Here is a 19,735-nt window from a genome sequence, read left to right on the forward strand (position 1 = left end):
AGCTCATAGCCTCGGTATACAGGAGGGACGTTCTCTGAATCGCGTGCTCCTACAGCATGGTCTCTCAGCCCTGTGTGCTAGTGGTCGCGGAGGTAATCCCGATCGCTCTACTAGCCAAGAAGATACAATTCGCTCACCAGCGAAGGGCCGTTCTGGGAAAGGGAGAGGCATCAAGGCTCGCTTGGTCTACTAGCAAAGCAGATGGGAACGGGAGCCTAGGGGCAGATGGATGGCCCGACTCATCAGTCGGCTAAACAGCCGACTGAACCGGGTGGCGTGAGAGCTCGACTTCTACCTCAACCCATTGTTAATAGGGCATGGTCTGTTCTCCTCTTATCTCTCAAAAATAAGGAAGGTTACAGGACGGCAGCTGCCCCTATGGCGACTCGACCGTCGACGACGCCCACCACACGTTCTTCAAAACTGCCTAGTGGAGCGTTGAACGACTTAGAGCAAGACTACGGAAAAATCTCTTCAGACAACGTTGTCGAGTAAATGCTCCGTGGTCAGGAGGAGCGGCACAAGGTGGCCTGGTACGTCAGAGCCATCTTGCGCAGAAAAAAGATGGAGTTGGGCGGCCAAGTATAACTGCAACCAACGTTGCTACATGCTCCCGCCCCGTAGAGCTGAAGGGAGAGTCCCGTAATGGGACCTGATGCAATGGCGCCATCTCGAAGTATTGCCAAATAGCGGTGCCGGGATGGTAACACTATGCTACTAGGATGGATATGAGTTTAGTCGGTAGTGCCTATTCCAACGGTGAGCTCGACTCTCCAGTGATTTTAAGGGGGACCCAAATGGTGAAGGGTTCCTTTGTCGGCATGGTTCCGGGGTGAGTGAGTTTGGCATTCTCAGACCAAAAAAAAAACGATCGTTATTATCGTCATTATCGTTATTATCGTTATTATTATATTTATTGTTACTATCGTTATCATTATAATTATCATTATTATCGCTATAATTATCCTTATTATCATTATTGTTATCGTTATTATCGTTATTATGGTTTTTATCGTTTTTATCGTTATTGTCGTCATTATCGTCATTTTTGTTATTATTATTATATCCATTATTATCGATATTATTATTATTATTATTATTATTATAATTATTATTATTATTACTATTATTATTATTGTTATAGTTCCTACCGTTATAATTATTATTATCATTATTAATGACGTTAATAATGTTATTATCCTTATTAACGTCATTATCGTTATTATTGTTATTTTTATTATTATCGTTATTATTATGAATATTATTATTACCGTTATTATCGTTATTAACTTTATTGTCGTCGTTATCCCTATTATAGTTATTATAGTTAATATTACGATTATCGTTATCATCATTATTATCTTTATTATTGTTATTATCGTTACTATCTGCAGAGTCGTTTTTATGGTTATTATCACTATCAAATATCAATATTTCCGTTACAACAGTTATTATTGTTATTTTCGTTATTATTCTGCTATTATAGTTATAGTTATTAGTCGTTATTATAGTTATTCTCGTTATTCTCGTAATTACAATTATTGTCGTTATTGTTGTTATTATTATTATTAACGTTATTATAGTTGATATTATTGTTATTTTTATTATTAATATTATTATCGTTATTATCGCTATCATTGTTATAATCGCTATTACGGATGTTGTTATAATATTACTATTATAATTATTATTATCATAAATCGTTTTGTCATTATTATCATTATTATAGTTAATGTTATTATTATCTCTGATATCGTTATTATCGTTAATATTATTATAATAGTATTTATCGTTATTGTCGTTATAATCATTAATATCCTTATAATCGCTATTATCGTTATGTTCGTTATTATGTTTAATATTATTATTATCTATATTATCTTTTTTATCGATATTATTTGCATTTTTTCGATATAATCGTTTTTATCGTTATTATCGTTATTATCGCTATTTTCGTCAATAACGTTTTTATCGTAATTTTAGTTACTATAATTATAATCCTTAATAGCGTCATTATCATTATTATAGTTATTAATAATTATACCGTTACTGTCGTTATTATTATTCTTATTATTATTATAATTATCATTATCGTTATTATTGTTATGATTGTTTAATCGTTATTATCGGTATTATCCTTATAATCGCTATTTCTGCTTTTATCGTTATTATTAATATTATTATTTTAATCGTTATTATCATATCTCATTATCACCATTATTATCGTTATGACCATCTTTACACTCATTAACGATAATATTATTCTTAATATTAGTATTTTTTCAATAATAATTATCGTTAATACCGTTTTTATTATTATTATTATTATATATTTATTACTATTATCGATATTAGCGTTGTTATTATTATTATCAATATTATTATTGTTGTTATCGTTACTATGGTTTTTATCGTTATATACACTTTTTTTTTATTATTATAGTTATTATTAATATAATTATTTTTATCGTTATTATTGTTATTATCGTTATTATCGTTATTATCGTTATTATCATTTCTATTTTTATTATCGCTATTAAACTTAAAATCGTTAATAGCCTTATTATCATTATTATATTTAATATTATTATCATTGTTATTATCGTTATTATGAGTATTATAGTTAATATTATTATGATTATTATGAAACGTTATTATCGTTATTATTATTATTATAATTATTTATGTTATTATCTGTATAATCGTTATTATCGTTATTACAGTTATTAACAGTATTTCTTTTTATCGTTATTATTGTTATTATTATTATAGTTAAGTTCCTTATTAAGGGTATAATCGTTATTATAATTGTTTTTATAATTATCGTTATTATCTATACTATCGTTATTGTAGTTATTATCGTAATTATTATTATTATTATTTTTATTATTATAAATATTATCTATATAATTATCGGTATTATCGCTATTATTGTTATTATCGTTAATATTATTATTTTTATTATTAATATAGTTATATTACTTTTATTGTTTTTACTGTTACTATTGTTATTATTGCTATTATTATCGTTATTAACGTTAGTAACGTTATTACCGTTATTATCATTTTTATTATTTTTCCGTTATTATCGATATTATCATTAGTATCATTATAATCGCTATTATCGCTATTATCGTTACTATACTTAACATTGTTATTATCGATATTATTGATTTTTAAACTAATATTATCATTATTATATTTTTAACCATTATTATCGCTATAATCGTTATTATTGTCACTACCGTAATTATAGCTATTATCTTTATAAGCGTTCTTATGGTCATTATGGTAAATATCTTTATTATTATTATAACCGTTATTATCGTTATTATTATAACTATTAATTTCTTTATCATCGTTATTATCGTAATTATCGTTTATACCTTTATTATCGTTATTACAAATATTATTATTAATATTATTATAGTTATTATTATCGGTATATTGTTATTATCGTTATTTTTAATATTATCGTCATTATTATGGATACTAACGTCGTTATCGTTAATATCGTCATTATCGTTACTATCGTTATTATTATTATTATCGTTATTATCGTTATTATCGTTATTATTATTACTATTATTATTGATTCTATAGTTGTTATTATCGTTATTATCGTTTTTATTGTTATTATAGTTATTATCGTTGTTACTGTTTTTATCGTTATTATTATTATTATCGTTTTATCGATGTTATTACTATTATTAATATTATTATTATTATTAATTTTACTATTACATTATTATCAATAGCGTTATTGTCGTTATTATCGTTATTTTCGTTATAATTGTCATTATCGTTATCATCGCAATGATCCTTATTATCGTTATTATGATTATTTTTATCGACCTTAATGATTTTATTATTATAATTATTACTATTATCATTATTATCATTATTTTCGATATTATCGATATTATCGTCATTATCTTTATTATCGTCATTATCCTTAAAAGCGTTATTAACGTTTCCTTATGACAGCAGTCATCGTTATTATAGTTATAATCGCCATTATCGTTATTATCGTTATTATCATTATTACCGTTATTACCATTATTAATATCTTTATTATTATTATTACCGTTATTATCGTTGTTTTTATTATAATTATTATTATAAATATTGTAATTAATATCGTTATTCCAGCAGGAATTGTTATTATTGTTACTATCTTTCTCGTCGTTATTATCATTATTATTGCTATTATCTTCATTATCGTCATTATCTTTAATATCATTATGATCGTATTTATTGCTATTATTGTTATTATTAATTTCATGGATATTTAGGTTGTTAATATTAATACAAATATTATTATTATTATTAATAATATTACGATTATTATTATTATTATCGTTATTATTGTTATTAACATTATTATCGTTATTATCGTCATTATCGTTATTATTATTATTATCATTATTATCGTTATTTTTGTTATTATTATTGTAACTTAATTATCTTTCTTATCGTTATTATCGTTATAATCGTTTTTATTTTTATTATCGTTTTTTTCCTTATTATTGTAATTATTATTGTCGTTATTATTATTGTTATTATCGATATTATCGTCATTAATACTATTAAAGTTATTATAGTTATTATTATTATTATTATTAATATTATTATTCAAATTACTATTATTATTACTATTATTGTTATTATTATAGTTTTTACAGTTATTATTTTTATTATTGATATTATTATCGTTATTAATGTTATTTTCCTGATTATCGTCATTATCGATATTATCGTTATTATTATTATTTTTGTCATTATTATTATCTATATTATCGTTATTATCGCTTTTATCGATATTAACGTTAATATCGTTATTAATGTTATTATTAATATTATCGACCTCATCTTTGATACTATTAATAATAATATTATTAATATAAGTTATAATATTGCAATTATTATAATAATTATAGTTATTATCCTTTATTTTGTTATTATCATAGCAATCGTTATCTTCGTTATTATAATCATTATCGCTATTAGCGTTATTATCTTTGTTATCGTTCTTTTATTATTATCTTTATTATCGCTATTAATATTATTATCGTTATTATATTTATTATTATTCTTATTATTATTATTTTCGTTAGTATCGTTATTATCGCTATTATTGTTATTATCGTATTTTTCGTTAGAATAGTTATTCTTGTTATTATCGTTACGATCATCGTTATCGTCTTCATCGACATTATCATAATTATTACTTTTAACGTTTTTATCTCTATTTTTATTATAATTATTATTAACGATTTTACCGTTATTTATATTATAATCGTTATTATTATTATAAATTTCATTATCGTTATTATCGTCATTATCGTTGTTGCTATTATCATTATTATCAACGTTTTATCGTTATTATTATTATTATTATTATTATTATTATTATCATTATTATCGTTATCTCATTTTATATTGCTATTATCGTTATTATCTTTATTATTTTTATTATATTTATTATATGTATAATTGTTATTATCATTATTATCGTAATTGTCGTTATTATTGCTATAATGGTTATAAACGTAGTTATTATTATTAAAGTTATTATCGGTATTATCATTATTGTTATTATTACTTTCGCTATTATCTTTTTTATAGTTTTTATAGTTTTTATCGTTATAATCTTTATAATTAATATTATCGTCATTATTATCGTTATTAACGTTATTATTGTTATTATCGTTAATATCGTTATTATTGTTATAATCGTCTTTAACATAATTATCCTTATTACTATTATCATCGTTCTTATTGTAATTAATATTATTATTACCGTTATAATCGTTATTAACGTTATTATCGTTATTACCATCATTATCGTTATTATCTTTATTACTATTATCATCGTTATAATCGTTATTATTATTGTAATAATTATTACTTTCGTTATTATCCTTATTATCGTTATTATAGATATTATCTTTATTATTCGTTATTTCCCATCAAATTGTTTCCGCGGGCCACCTGCACAAGCCAGGATGCTTTCAGCAGCAACTATGCAACTCATCCGAAAGTTCCTCTATACTGGTGGACTAACGAGATCGCAGATCTTCACAAGAAGTGCTTAAAACTTCGCCGTTTAGCACAACGAGCGAAGAGACGCGATATCGACAATGCTCCCTTGACCGCAGAGTATCAAGTGGCCAAAAAAGTTTTGAAGAGGACCATCAAGGCCAGTCAACGACGGTGCTGGAAGGAACTGTGCCTGGATGTCGACCAGAATCCGTGGGGATTAGGGTATCAGATCGTCACTCGCAATCTGGGGACTAACACCCAAGGAATGCGAGGGTGCTGGAAAACATCATTCATACCCTATTCCCCTCACATCCGAAAAGCGAGATTCGCACGGCGACACCAGGTAGCTCTGAAGGGCCGCAATTTACAGAGGAGGAGCTACTCAAGGCCGCATCTTCTATGCGGAACAAGAAAGCTCCAATGCTCCAGGTCCAGAGGGACTTCCAGCTGAAGTAATTAAAGTCGTCGCATAGAGTCACCCTTAGCTCTTGCTAAACATGTACAACACGTGCCTCAGGGGGGGGACATCCTCCCCATCCCGTGGAAGAAAGCGAGGCTTGTGCTCATTAGCAAAGGAAAGGGTCCAGCGCAAGCAGCTTCGTTATACAGGCCTATTAGAATGCTCGATACAGCTGGCAAGCTCCTGGAGAAGCTGCTTAGGTCACGGTGGCATGCAGCCTTTAGGGCAGCGGGGGATATTGCTGCCTGCCAGTATGGATTCCGATCCGGCCTCTCCCCCATCCAGGCAGTCCAGGAGGTCGTCACGGCCGCTAAAATGACATAGCGAGGGAACCATCTAACTCGCTCTTTGTGTCTGCTGGCCACCTTTGACTTGAGAAATGCCTTCAACTCCGACAGGTGGGACTTGGCAATGGAAGCGTTCGAACGTAATTTCAGCGTTCCGGGTTACCTACTCCAAATTCTCCGGGATCATCTGAAAGGGCGCTTCCTAGAACACAATATTGGCGATGGTCCAAGAAGCTTGGAGTTGACATCGGGGGCTGCCCAGGGCTCCATACTGCGACCGGAAATATGGATTATTTTCTACGACGGGATTCTACGTATGGTAGGCGTCCCTGAAGGTGCTTTCTTGGACGGGTACGCAGATGACATTGCGGTCGTCATAACTACAAAAGACACAGTGGGGGCACAGCTGCTGTTCGACCAGATCATGCGCAGAGTCATCTCCTGGACGGAAGAACACGGGCTATCCTTAGCAGCCCAGAAAATAGAAATCGTGCTACTATCGAAGAAGCGAACATCACCTTGCGCAGCTTCACCGTCGGAGACGCGACGGTCCAGACCAAGTCGGCTGTCAAGTACCTAGGAATAATGCTCGATTGCAAACTCAATTACGGGGAGCATATAATTAGGGCAGCCGACAAGGCGGAAAATGTGGTAGTCTCGCTGGGCACACTCATGTTCAATCTCAACGGTCCCCGGCCGTGCATGAGGCGACTACTGATGCATTTCGTCGAAACAGTGATGCTGTAGGGTGCGGAAATATGGGCCGAGGCGCTGCGAAAAGAGAAATATCGCAAGCGAATAGCCGCGGTACAGAGGAGGGACGCTCTGCGAACCACGTGCTCCTACCGCACGGTCTCAGATCCCGTAGTGCTATTTGTCGCCGGGGTAATCCCGATCGACCTACTAGCCAAGGAGAGACAATTCGCCCATCAGCAGATGTCCGTTCTGGGGAAGAAGAAGGCATCAAATAACGCCAGATCTAACAGCATCGAGGCCTGTCAAAGCAGATGGGAGCAGGAACTTAGGGACAGATGGACTGTCCGACTCATCAGTCGACTAGAAAACTGTATAAATCGGGAGGCGGGAGAGGTCAATTACTACCTCACCTAATTCCTGACAGGGCATGGCCTGTTCCGCTCCTACCTGGCAAAAATGAGGAAGGTAGCAGACGCCAACTGCCCCAATGGGGACTCGATCAACGATGACGCCCACCTCACATTTTTCTTATGTACTCGGTGGAGCGCCGAACGACTAGCCTTGAAACAAGACCTTGGAGACATCTTGCCGGACAACGTCGTCGAGAAAACGTTGCGTGGGCAGAAGGAGTGGAACGAGTTGCCCTGGTACGTCAGGTCAATCTTAAGTAAATAGAAGAAGGAGATGGGTGGCCCATAGAAGAGCCACCAACGTTACTCCTGGTTCCTGCCACGTGGAGCCGAAGAGGGAGCCCAGTTAAGGGACAAGAAGCAGTGACGCCATCCTGAAGTAATGCCACATAGCGGTGCCGGGATGGTTTCACTATGCTACTAGGATGGATATGAATTTAGTCGGTAGTGCCTATTCCAACGGTGAGCCCGACCCTCCAGGGACTTTAAGGGGGACCCAAATGGTGAAGGGTCCCTCTGGCGGGCACGGTCCCTCTGTTAGTGCGTAAAGTTTGGCATTCTCAGACCGTCAAAAAAAAACTATTATTGTTATTATCGTTATTATCGTTTATATCGTTATTATTATTATTACTATTGACATCGTTATTATATTTAATATCGTTTTTATCTTTTTTGTTTTTATTATTAATATTATTATTATTATTATTATTATTATTATTACTATAATTATTATTTTTATTAGATTTTTTACAATTATAATTGTTAATACCGCTATAATCTTTACAAATGCTATTATCATTAGTTTTATTATTTTTACCATTATTATTATTGTTGGTATCGTTGTTATAATTATTATTACTATTATTGTTATTATTATAGTGTTTACGTTTGTTATTATCATAATTGTTATTATTGTCTACGTTTGTTAACGTTCTTACCGTTATAATAGTATTTAGAGGTATTATCATTATTAACCTTATCATCGTTATTATTAATATTACTTATATTACCGTTATTATCTTTGTTATTGTTTTTATCGTAATTATCTTTATATTTATTTTTATGGTTACATTTAGTATTATCGTTCTTGTTATTATTACTATTATCATTAATATATTTATCATCGTTATTTTCGTTATTATAGTTATTATCGTTATTATCGTTACTATAGTTATTATCGTTATAATCTTTATTATCGTTACTATTATTATCTTTATTATTATTATTAGTATTATTGTTATAATTGCTATTATTATTTTTATTATTATCGTTATTCTAATCGTTATATGTATACTTCCAAATCCGAGACATCACAGTCCTATCGGTGCAAGAGGCATTCTTAACAATTTGCTCCATTTAGTCGGCATATTTCCAAATGCGATATTCACATAAATCTGAAATGCACTCGCGTATCATTCCCTCGCCTAGTCGGAATATTAATACGTCCAATAGTCTCATTGGATCACAATTCATGCGCGGAGCTTTTGCTCGAATAGTATTAATATTTTTATATTCGAAAATCATATTGATTCGAGAAGAGCCCGTATAAATTTCTTTTGTCTATTCGGAATAGTTACAAGTATGGCAGTCACACTGGTTCGAGAGGCAGTCGCATAATTTTTTTCGACTTGTCGGAATATTTGCGAGTTCGACATTCGCAATGTTCCGAGAGGAACCAACATAAGTTTCACTTTTCTAGTCAGCATATTTCCCAGTTCGATAGCCGCAGTGGTTTAGAAGTCAGTCGCTTAACTCATCCTCGAATAGAGGAAATATTTCCAATTCCGACATTCGCATCAGTTCTGGAGGCACTCTCATAACTTTCCTTAGTATAGCCGCAATATATCTGGGTCCGACACTCGCATTGGTTAAAAAGGAATTCGCATAATATAACCTCGACTAGAAGGAATACTTTCATGTTCGTAACTCACATTTTTCGAGAGGCACACGCATGATATTCCCTTGGTCAGACGAAATATTTGCAAAGGCCGTCAGTCGCATTGGTTTACTAGTCACTCGCATAACTTATCCTCGGATAGAAGAAATATTTCCAGTTCCGATAGTCGCATAGGTTTTTGAGACACTCGCATGACTTCCCTCGAGTAGTCGGAATATTCATAGTTCGACTTTCGTATTGTGTCGACAGGCACTCTATTTCCTATCCCTTGACTAGTCGGAGTATTTGCAAAGGCCGGCAGACGAATTGATTCACAAGTCACTCGCATGACGTTTTTTTACCTCGACAAGACGGAACATTACATGTTAGACAGTCACATTGGCTTAGAAAACACTCACATATCTTCCCCACGACTAGACGGAATATTTCCAAGTCAGATAGTCGCATCGATTGGAGAAATACTCGCATAATTTTCACTCCACTAGTAGGAGTATTTCCAGATCCCAATATCGCATTAGTTTTAAATGCACTTGCGCATCTTTCCCTCGTCCAGACGGTATATTTGCATGTCTGACAATCGCATTGATTCAGGCGATACTCGCATAACTTTCCCTCGCTATTCAGCATCTTTCTAATTTTGGCAGTCGCATTGGTTCTAGAGGCATTTTTATAACTTTCCCTCGTCTATTCGGAATATTTCTTGGTCCGGTAGTCGCAGTGGTTAGCACGTAGTGGTTAGAGATGCTCGCATAACTTTCCTCGACTTTTCGAAAGATTTGCAATGATTGCCAGTTGCATTTTTTCACAAGTCACTCGCATAACTATCTGTCTTCATGTCAGGATTTTTCCAAGTCCGACTGTTGCATTGGTTTGGAGACCCTAACATAACTCTCTCGACTAGTCAGAATATTTCCAAGTCGGACAGCTACGTTGTTTCACATGACACTCGCATAACTTTCATTCGACTAGTCGGAAATATTACAAATCCCACATTTGCTTTGTTTCGAGTGGCACTCGCATGAGTTTCACTCGACCAGTCAAAATATTTCCCTTTCCAAAAGGCGTATTTGTTCGAAGGGCACTCGCGTAACTTTCTCCGACTAGACGGAAAATTTCCAAGCCCGACAATTGCATTGAATTATTAGTCACTGAAATATCCCTAGTATATTTGTTGTATCTCCAAGTCCGACCGCCGTATTGGATCTAAAATAACTCGAATAACTTTCTCGAACTAGTCGGAAAATTTCCATGTACGACTGACGCATTGGTTCACAAGGCACACGCATAACTCTCTTTCGACTTGTCACAATATTTCTGTTGTCCGACCGTCGCATTTGTTATAGAGTCACTCGCATAACTTTCTTTCGACTATTCGGAATAGACCCAAGTCCGGCAGAAGCATTGATTCGAGAGAATCGAACATAACTTTCTTTTGACTATTCGGAATATTTTCAAGTCCGATAGCAACAATGGATCACTACACACACTCATAACTTTCACTTGACCAGTCGGAATATTTCCGAACCCGACTGTCGCATTGGTTTACAAGAAACATGCATAACATTCCCTCGACTAATCGGAATAGTTACAATTACGACATTTGCATTATTTCGAGTGGCACTCGCATAAAATTCCTCAGACTAGTCGAAATATTTCCTAGTCCGTCTACCGCATTGGTTTACAAGAAACTCGAATAACCTTCCCTCAACTAGTCGGAATAGTTCCACGTACGACAATCGCTTTGGTTCTGCAGTCACTTGCTTAACTTTCCCACGATTAGTTGGTATATTTCCAAGTCGAAAAGCCGCATTTGTTCGAGAGGCACTTGCATAACTTTCCCCGACCAATCGGAATGTTCCCAACTTCAACAGCCGGATATGATCGAATGGAACCCGCATAACTTTCCTTCGACTAGACGTGATATTGCCGAGTCTGAACGTCACATTAGCACTAGTGTTTCTTGCAAAACTTTCCCACTTATATTCGGAATATTTCCAAGTCCGGACGTCACATTAGTTCTAATATTACTCTCATAGCATTTCCTCGACTACTAGAAATATTTCCTAGCCAGCAGCTGCATTGGATCGAGAATCACTCGCATAACAGGCCCTTGACTAGTAAGAATATTTCAAAGTCCACCAGTCGCATTGGTTCACAAGTCATTCGCAAAACTCTCCTTCTACAAGTCGGTATATTTTTATGTCAGACATCACATTGGTTCATCAGATACTCGCATAACATTCGAATAGGTGCGAATATTTTTTTTGCCCGACTGCCGCATTTTCTCGAGAAGCACTCGCATAACTATCTATCGAATAGTCGTAATAAATCCAAGTACGAAAGCTGCATTGTTTCGAGTGGCACTTGCATAACTTTCCCTCGGCTAGTCGGTGTATTCCCAAGTCTGTCAGCCGCATTGTTTCGAGAGGTACTCGAATAACTTTCCCTCGACAAGTCGTTCTTTTTCCAGGTCCGACCGTCGTATTGGTTCCAGAATAACTCGTATAACATTCTCTCAACTATTCGGATTATTATCGCGTCCAATAGCCGCATTTTTCGAAAAGCACTCGAATAAATTTCAACGACTAGTCGAAATATTTCCAAGCCCGACGTCGCATTGGTATTTTAGTCACTCTCATAACTCTCTCTCGACTTGTCAGGATGTTTCCAACTGCGACATTAGCATTGGTTCGAGAGGCACTCGCACATCATTCTCTCAACCACTGGGATTATTCCAAATTTCGTCATTCGCTTTTGTTCTAAGTCCAACGAATAACTTTTCCTCGTTTAGTTCGAATGAATCCAAGTACAACATTAGCTTTGGTTCGAGTTCGACTCGTATTACTTTCTCTTGCCTAGTCAGAATATGTCCAATTGCGTCAGCTGCATTGGTTCACAAGAGAATCGCATAATTCTCCCTCGACTAGTCGTATTATTTCCTAGCCCTACAGCCGCATTTGTTCGAGAGGCTTTCGCGTAAAATTTCTCCGACTAGTCGAGGGAATGTTATGCGGGTAACTTGTGAACGAATGCGACAGGCAAGATTGGAAATACTTAACCAAGACGAGGTAAGTTATGCAAATGGATCTCGAAAAAATGTGGCTGTCTGACTTGGAAATATTCCGATTAGTCGAGGGAATGTTATGCGAATACGTCTCGAGCGTAGGAAAACGCCGGGCTTGGAAATATCCCGAAAAGTAGAGGAAGAGGTATAGCAGTTCCCCTCAAAGCAATGCGACTGTCGGATTTGGAAATATTACGAATAGTAGAGGGTAATGTATGAGAGTGCCTAGGACCAATACGTCTGTCAGACATGGAATATTCCGACATGTCGGCGAAAGTTATAGAAGTGACTCTCGGGCCAATGCGGCAGTCGTACTTGGAAATATTCCACCTAGTCCAGGGAGAGTTAACCACGTGAATTGTGATCCAATGCTACTGTCGGACTTAGAAATGTTCATACTAGCTTAGTGAAAATCATGATAGGGCCTCTCGACTGCGAAAGTCGGTCCTAGAAATATTACGCCTAATAGAGGGAAAGTTATATGATAGTCCCTCTAACCAATGTGACATTCGCAATTGGAGATATTCCGACATGTCGAGGGAAAGATATACGATAACCTCTAGAAAAATTGCAACTGTCGGAATTGGAAACATTCCGACTATTCTAGAAAGATATGCTATTGTGTCTCAAGCCACTATGACAGTTACACCATAAAATATTTCGACTATTCGATAGAAAGATATGCGTGTGGTTCTCAAACAAATGCGACTGTCAGATCTTGAAATTTTCCGACAAGTCGAGGAAAAGTTACGCAATTGCCTCTCGAATTAATGCGACTATCTAACTTCAAAACATTGCGGCTAGTCGAGAAATAGTTATAGGAGTGCTTCTGTATCCAATGCACCTTTCGGACTTGGAAATCTTTTGTCTACTCGAGAGAATTTTGTGCGCGGTCCTCTTGAACCAGTGCGTTTTTCGGATATGGAAATATTCCAACTAGTCAAGGGAAAGTTGTGAGAGTGCCTCACGTACCAATGCTACTGTAGTGATTGGATTCATTCCGATTACTCGAGAGAATGATATTCGCGTACCTCTTGAACCAATGCGACCGTCGGACATGGCAATATTTATTTTAACTGAGAGAAAGTTATGCGAGTGCTTCATGAACCAATGCAACAGCTGTACCTAGATATATTCCGACTAGTAGTGGTAATGTTGAGAGCGCGCCTAGAACCAATGCGATTGCCAGAATTATCAATATTCCGTCTTGTCGAAGTAATGTTATGTGAGTGATTTGTGAACCAAAGTGACCATCGGATATAGAAATATTCTGTGTAGTAGAGGGTTAGTTATGAGAGTGACTCTCGAAACAATTCTATTGATGGTCCTAGAATTATTCCAACTAGACGAGGAAAGACATGCGAGTGACGTGTGTATCAATGCGACTGTCGGATTGGAAATTGTCCTATTCTTCTAATTCCTGTTACTTAAAGTATTTTTACTGAAATACTTGATCCAACAGTCTTGGTTATGTTCTTTACGCTTTCTAACCAGAAGTACCTTTACCAAGTACGATGATCATATGTACTACTTTTCTTTTTCAAGTCCCTTACTTAAAGTATTAGCAACAAATCAGTTATTACACATTCTTTCTTTTCATTCTAAGTCCTTTGACTTAATGTACTTCTACAAAAGAACTTTGTTTGTGTTCTTTCCTCTCTTTTCTATGTCCCCTTATCTAAAGCACTTTTAAAGTACCTCTGTATGCTCTTTCCTCTCCAAGTACCCTCCCTTAAAGTATTTCATCGAAGTACCTCCACTGTGATTGATTATATTCCTCCCCTTCCAAGTTCTGTCACTCAAAGTACTTATAATGAAGAATCTTGATTATGTGTCTTCTCTTTCCTTCCCAAATAATTCATGTAATGTATTTTCACCAAAGTACATAATCATATTTTCCCTGTTCTTCTACCAAGTCGTCTTACGTAAAGTACTTTTACAGAAACACATGGTCTATATGATCCTCCTCCACTCTTCCAAGCTCTTCTACCTAAAGTACTTTCATTAAATTACCTTGTCTATATGCTCCTTCTTTAGTTCCTATGTCCTTTTACTTACAGTACTCTTGCCAAAGCACTTGATTGCAAAATCATACTTTCCCTTCTAAGTCCTTTTACTCAAAGTACTTCTACTAATGTACTTGATTATATGTTCTGTTGCACCAAGTCATCTTACACAAAGTACCTCTCCTAAGAATTTTGTTCATATGTCCATTTCTCTCTCAATATGCCCTCTTACTTAAAGTCATATCATATGAACCTTGATCATATATTCTCTATTTTCCTCCTGAATCCCTTTACTTTAAGTACTTTTAAGAAAGAACTTGGATCTTATATCATTCCTTCTTCTCTATGCCCTCTTACTTAAAGTGCCCTTGTTAGAGTACGTTGATTACACGTTCCTTGTCTACTCCCCAAGTACTTTACTGAAATTGTCTTAATAGAGCAGCTAGACTAGATGATCTCCGCCCACTTTTTTAAGCCCTTTCATTTAAAACATTTCACTAAACTTTCTCAACCGTTGTTCGATCTTCGCACCGTCACTTTATCATTAGGAGAGGTATAGCTGAGAGGTACTACTTTCCCTCACAAATTATTATTATTATTACGTTCTTTTAAGCGTTTTTTTCAACTTAAGAGATTGTCTTCCGCTTCTTTATTTACTTCTTATATTTTATTAAGAACTCGCCTCTTTAAATTCCATTACTGCTGTCCATGGGGAAAAATATTCCGGAGGTAAACTAGCCTCCCGTTCGGATCTCCGGGTGGAGAATTTCTCAGGTGCGATTAGCGTGGAGAGGAGTAGCTCGCGCATTGCGTCGCTGAATGCAGCTAGCGCGATCACGAAGGTGACGATTGAATGCACTTCCTTCGTTGTGAGTGTAGGATCTTATTGACACGCCGGGCGAGTACTCGTTCGTCGTCCTTGTCCGCTAACCGATCGACTCCCCACTGCGTTCCTACCCCCGTATTTCCCGCGCTGTTTCAGGTGGTAACCAGTCTTCGAGAGGCTATAATAGTTTTGGGAAGGTGTGATAGGAGTTTGCTGAGGCCATCTTCTAAGGCCGTGCAAACAAATGCCGCTGACGCTAAATCGGCCGCGATTAGTATAGGGGAAAACAGCATCAGAACAGCCGCGATATGCCCTTCGAGTTAGAATAATAGACTGGTTGAACAGAATCCAGGGTGCGGATCGATAATCACGCGACCGCGAACAAGATCGTACATCCGCATGCTTTCCTCGCCAAACTCCCTGGAAGAGGAACTTACGCCCTCAGTCCCTACAAATAGCAAAACCCCCGCGACATCAGTGCCAAAGGAATGCACGTAAAAGCCACGTTACCTCCGAAAATAGAGCAAGACGCCGAGCAAGACCTTGCGGATACATCCCAGGGACTGCCGAAAACAACCATAGAAGAGGCTACGCTCCATCGGCAACTCTCCAAGCGGACAACACACCTGAAATCACCGATGCGATTGGCGCCGATCTTCTATTCGTGGGTCACTTTCGCAGATCTGTGGGAATCCATCCGCGGTAACGAAATGAATTCGGCTAAGGCCCCCCTCTCACTTAAATCATGCGTTCTCAAGAATTCATTTATTTCAGCTAAATATGGGACGTTCTAAATCGGTAACGAGCGAAATGCCCGAACTCATTAGCCAGTTCGCTTGGACGTGCAACTTCTACAGAAGCATTACGTCCAAATACAAGGTACAGGATGCGAGATTATAGGATTAGGCAACGGGACAAGAATTGTTGCCATTCGCGATGAAAGATCCTGGTCTGCGATCGGGGCGACCAAATCATACATCACGTTGCTGTGTATTACGTAGGTCGGCACTCCGCACTACGTCTGTGCAAAAGTGCCAGCTCCCCCATCGACGTCGTCTCGCACTACTTTCAGTACAGCGACAAAATAGAGGAGCACATTTGGCACTTGGAATCAGTTCTTCGTACCCTAAGGTGGGAGCGATAAATATTATCACTGGACGCCAACGCGCGATCTTATTTCTGGGGTTATCAGGTCACATACGAAAGAGGCTCGAAATTAGGAATCCTCATCCGGGCATCCGGGATAAATGATATTAACGACTTAAAGTAGCCACCTACATTCCTGACCACGAGAGACTGCACATACATCGACGTAACCCTCTCGTCGCACTCCATGAGCCGATTTATTATTCAATGGAAAGTATGAGCATGCGGACGTCCAGTTACCACGATTCAATACACATGGCAATACTTCCCATGAAGGCCGTGTCGGGTCGGGGCGTGGTGCTCGGGGCTACGGGAACAGGATGTTCAATACTAGGAGAGCCGATTGAGACATATTCGCTTCCTTTCTCTCACCGCGGCAATGCTAGAGCGATGCAGTTTAGGATCTGCATCAGTAATATAGAAAGAGCGAACATGCTCCCTAGTGTCCTGCAAACCGCGTGCTCATAGTCTATGTTCCGGAAAAAGGCTAACCGGTAGTTCAACCCATGGTGGACATCAGCTCTAACGAACAAGTAGAATGCGGTAGCTAGGTTGAAACGCGCGGTCCAGCGAGAAAATTAACATCAGGCACGCCTCGGGTTAATTCACGTGTATCAGTCTACGCTGCGGGCATACATCAAAGTGGTCCGACGTGTCAAATTAGTTAGTTCGAGGAATTTCGTTACGGAACATGGTAAAGCAGAACCGTGGGGATACGTCTACAAACAACAGGCGGGCAAACTACACGCCAAAAGTGTAATTAATACTCTCAAACGAGACGGAGGGAAGATCACAAACATCCAAGGAACGGTTAGAAACCTACGCAATACGCATGTCCTGGACGACAGCTTAACCGAAGACACACGAGGTCGAAGGAAATTTTTGGGAGGGCCACTCAAACCAATTTGGCTTTCGGATTTGGAAATTGTCCAAAAAGTCCAGGGAAAGTTATGCGAGTGCGTTTCGGAACAATACTGCTGGCAGAAGAGGAAATATTCCGATTAGTGGAGAGAATGTTATTCGAGTGCGTCTCGCAATATTGCTGCTCTCGGGTTTTTAAACCACCCGACAAGACAAAAGTAAGTTGTGCGAGTGCATCTCGAAACAAAGAGACTGTCAGTCTTCGAATTAATCCCTCTAGCCGAGGAAGAATTATGCCAGTCATATCTGCACCAAGGCGACTGTCGAAACTGGTAGTATTCTGATAAGCCGAGGGAAAGTCATCCAAGTTCCTCTTTAACAAATGCGGTTGCCAGACTTAGGAATATTTCGACTAGTCGAGGGAAACTTATGCGAGTGTCTTATGAACCAGTGCGGCTATTAGACTTCGAAATATTCGGATTGGTCGAGGGAACCTTATGCGAGTGATTCTAGAACTAATGTGACAGTCGGACTTGTAAATATTCCCAATTATCTAAGAAAATTATGCAAGTTCCTTTCGAACAAATGCGGCTATTGGAATTGGAAATATTCCAACCAGGCGAGGGAATGTTAAGCGAGTTATTCTGGAATCAATACGATATATTCCGGTTAGTCGATGGAAATTTATTCAAGTGTTTCTCGAACCTATTCAGCTGTCGGAATTGGTAAAATTATCACTAGTCGAGGGAGAATTATTCGAGGAATTCTAGAAATATTGTGATGATCAGACTTTCAAGTAATCTGACTAGTCGAAGTCAAGTTAAGCGGGTGCCTCTCGAATCAATGTGGCTGTAGGAGATGAAGTATCACGATTAGTCGAAGAAAAGTTATGTGATTGTCTTGTGAGCCAATGCTGCTGTCGGACATGAAAATATTACGACTAGTGGTAGAAACTAATACGAGTGAATCTCGTTCTAATGCGACTGACGAACTTGCAGATATTCCGACTAGTCGGGGAGTGTTATGTAAGTGTCTTTCGAACAAATGTGGCTGTCGGACTTAGAAATAATCCGACTAATTCAAAGGATAGTTATGCCAGAGCTTCTCGAACCAGTGTGTCTGTCGCGGTTGGAAATATTCCAACTTCTCGAGGATAGTTATGCGAGTGCCTCTCGAATCAATGCGGCAGTCGGGCTTGGAAAAATTCGGACTAGTCAATGGAAACATGCGAATGCCACTCAATCAAAAGGCCTGGCCGGTTTGGAACCATTACGACTAGTCGAGGGCAAGCTGTAGATGTTACTTGTGGACTTAAGCGTATGTAGTAATTGGAAGTATTACGGCTAGACGAAGTAAAGTTATGCGAGTTACTCTAGAAACAATGCGGCGGTCTATTCGAGGGATAGTTATGCGAGTATCTTGTAAACCAATATGACTGTCGAGGTAGGAATTATTCCAACTAGTCGATGGAAAGTTATGCGAGGTCCTCTCGAACTAATGCTGCTGTTGGCCTTGGAATTACTCCGACGAGTTGAGAGTAAATTACGCGAGTTTCTCTGGTACCAATGTGACGGTCGGATTTGGAAATATACCGATTAGTCGTGAGGAAGTTATGCGAGAACCTCTTGAAACAACACGGCTGTCGATCTTAAAAATATAGCGACTAGTCGAGGGAAAGTTATCCGAGTGTTTTTTGAACCGATACTGCTGTCGGATATGAAATATTCTAACTTGTCGAGGGGAATTTATGCAAGTGTCTGTCGAACTAATGCAGCCATCGTACTTGGAAATATACCGACTATCAGATGGAAATTTTTGCAGTTGATTCTTGAAACAATGCAACTGTTGGACTTGGAAATATTACTACTAAACGAGGGAAAGTTAGACGAGTGATTCTTGAGCCAATGCGATGGTTTTACTTGGAAACATCTCGAATAGTCGAAGGAAAGTTATGCGATGTCTTATGAAATAATGCGCCTGTCGGACTTGGAAATATTCCGACTAATAGGAAGAAAATTTTACTCGTTCCTTTCGAAC

At 37.1% G+C, this 19,735-nt stretch overlaps 1 protein-coding gene across 1 annotated transcript; it reads left to right on the plus strand.

Annotated features, from left to right (window-relative positions):
- The first annotated feature begins 6,664 nt into the window (after positions 1 to 6,664).
- Positions 6,665 to 7,902, plus strand: LOC146872688 (uncharacterized). The gene is made up of 4 exons (XM_085660373.1): positions 6,665 to 6,756; positions 6,904 to 7,143; positions 7,188 to 7,443; positions 7,540 to 7,902. The coding sequence occupies exons 1-4, from the start codon at positions 6,665 to 6,667 to the stop codon at positions 7,900 to 7,902; spliced, it is 951 nt and encodes a 316-aa protein (XP_085516499.1).
- Positions 7,903 to 19,735: the final 11,833 nt, after the last annotated feature.

This window comes from Vespa mandarinia, chromosome 11, assembly GCF_050613455.1.
Source record: "Vespa mandarinia isolate Hongniang chromosome 11, ASM5061345v1, whole genome shotgun sequence".
Classification (NCBI taxonomy): domain Eukaryota; kingdom Metazoa; phylum Arthropoda; class Insecta; order Hymenoptera; family Vespidae; genus Vespa; species Vespa mandarinia.

Bases quoted from the DNA above. Each gene is read 5' to 3' on its own strand.
- LOC146872688 (XM_085660373.1), top strand. From the start codon at position 6,665: ATGCTCGATACAGCTGGCAAGCTCCTGGAGAAGCTGCTTAGGTCACGG. The intron at 6,757-6,903 runs GTATGGATTCCG...CAACTCCGACAG, and splicing joins GGGGATATTGCTGCCTGCCA to GTGGGACTTGGCAATGGAAG. The intron at 7,144-7,187 runs GTACGCAGATGA...CAAAAGACACAG, and splicing joins GAAGGTGCTTTCTTGGACGG to TGGGGGCACAGCTGCTGTTC.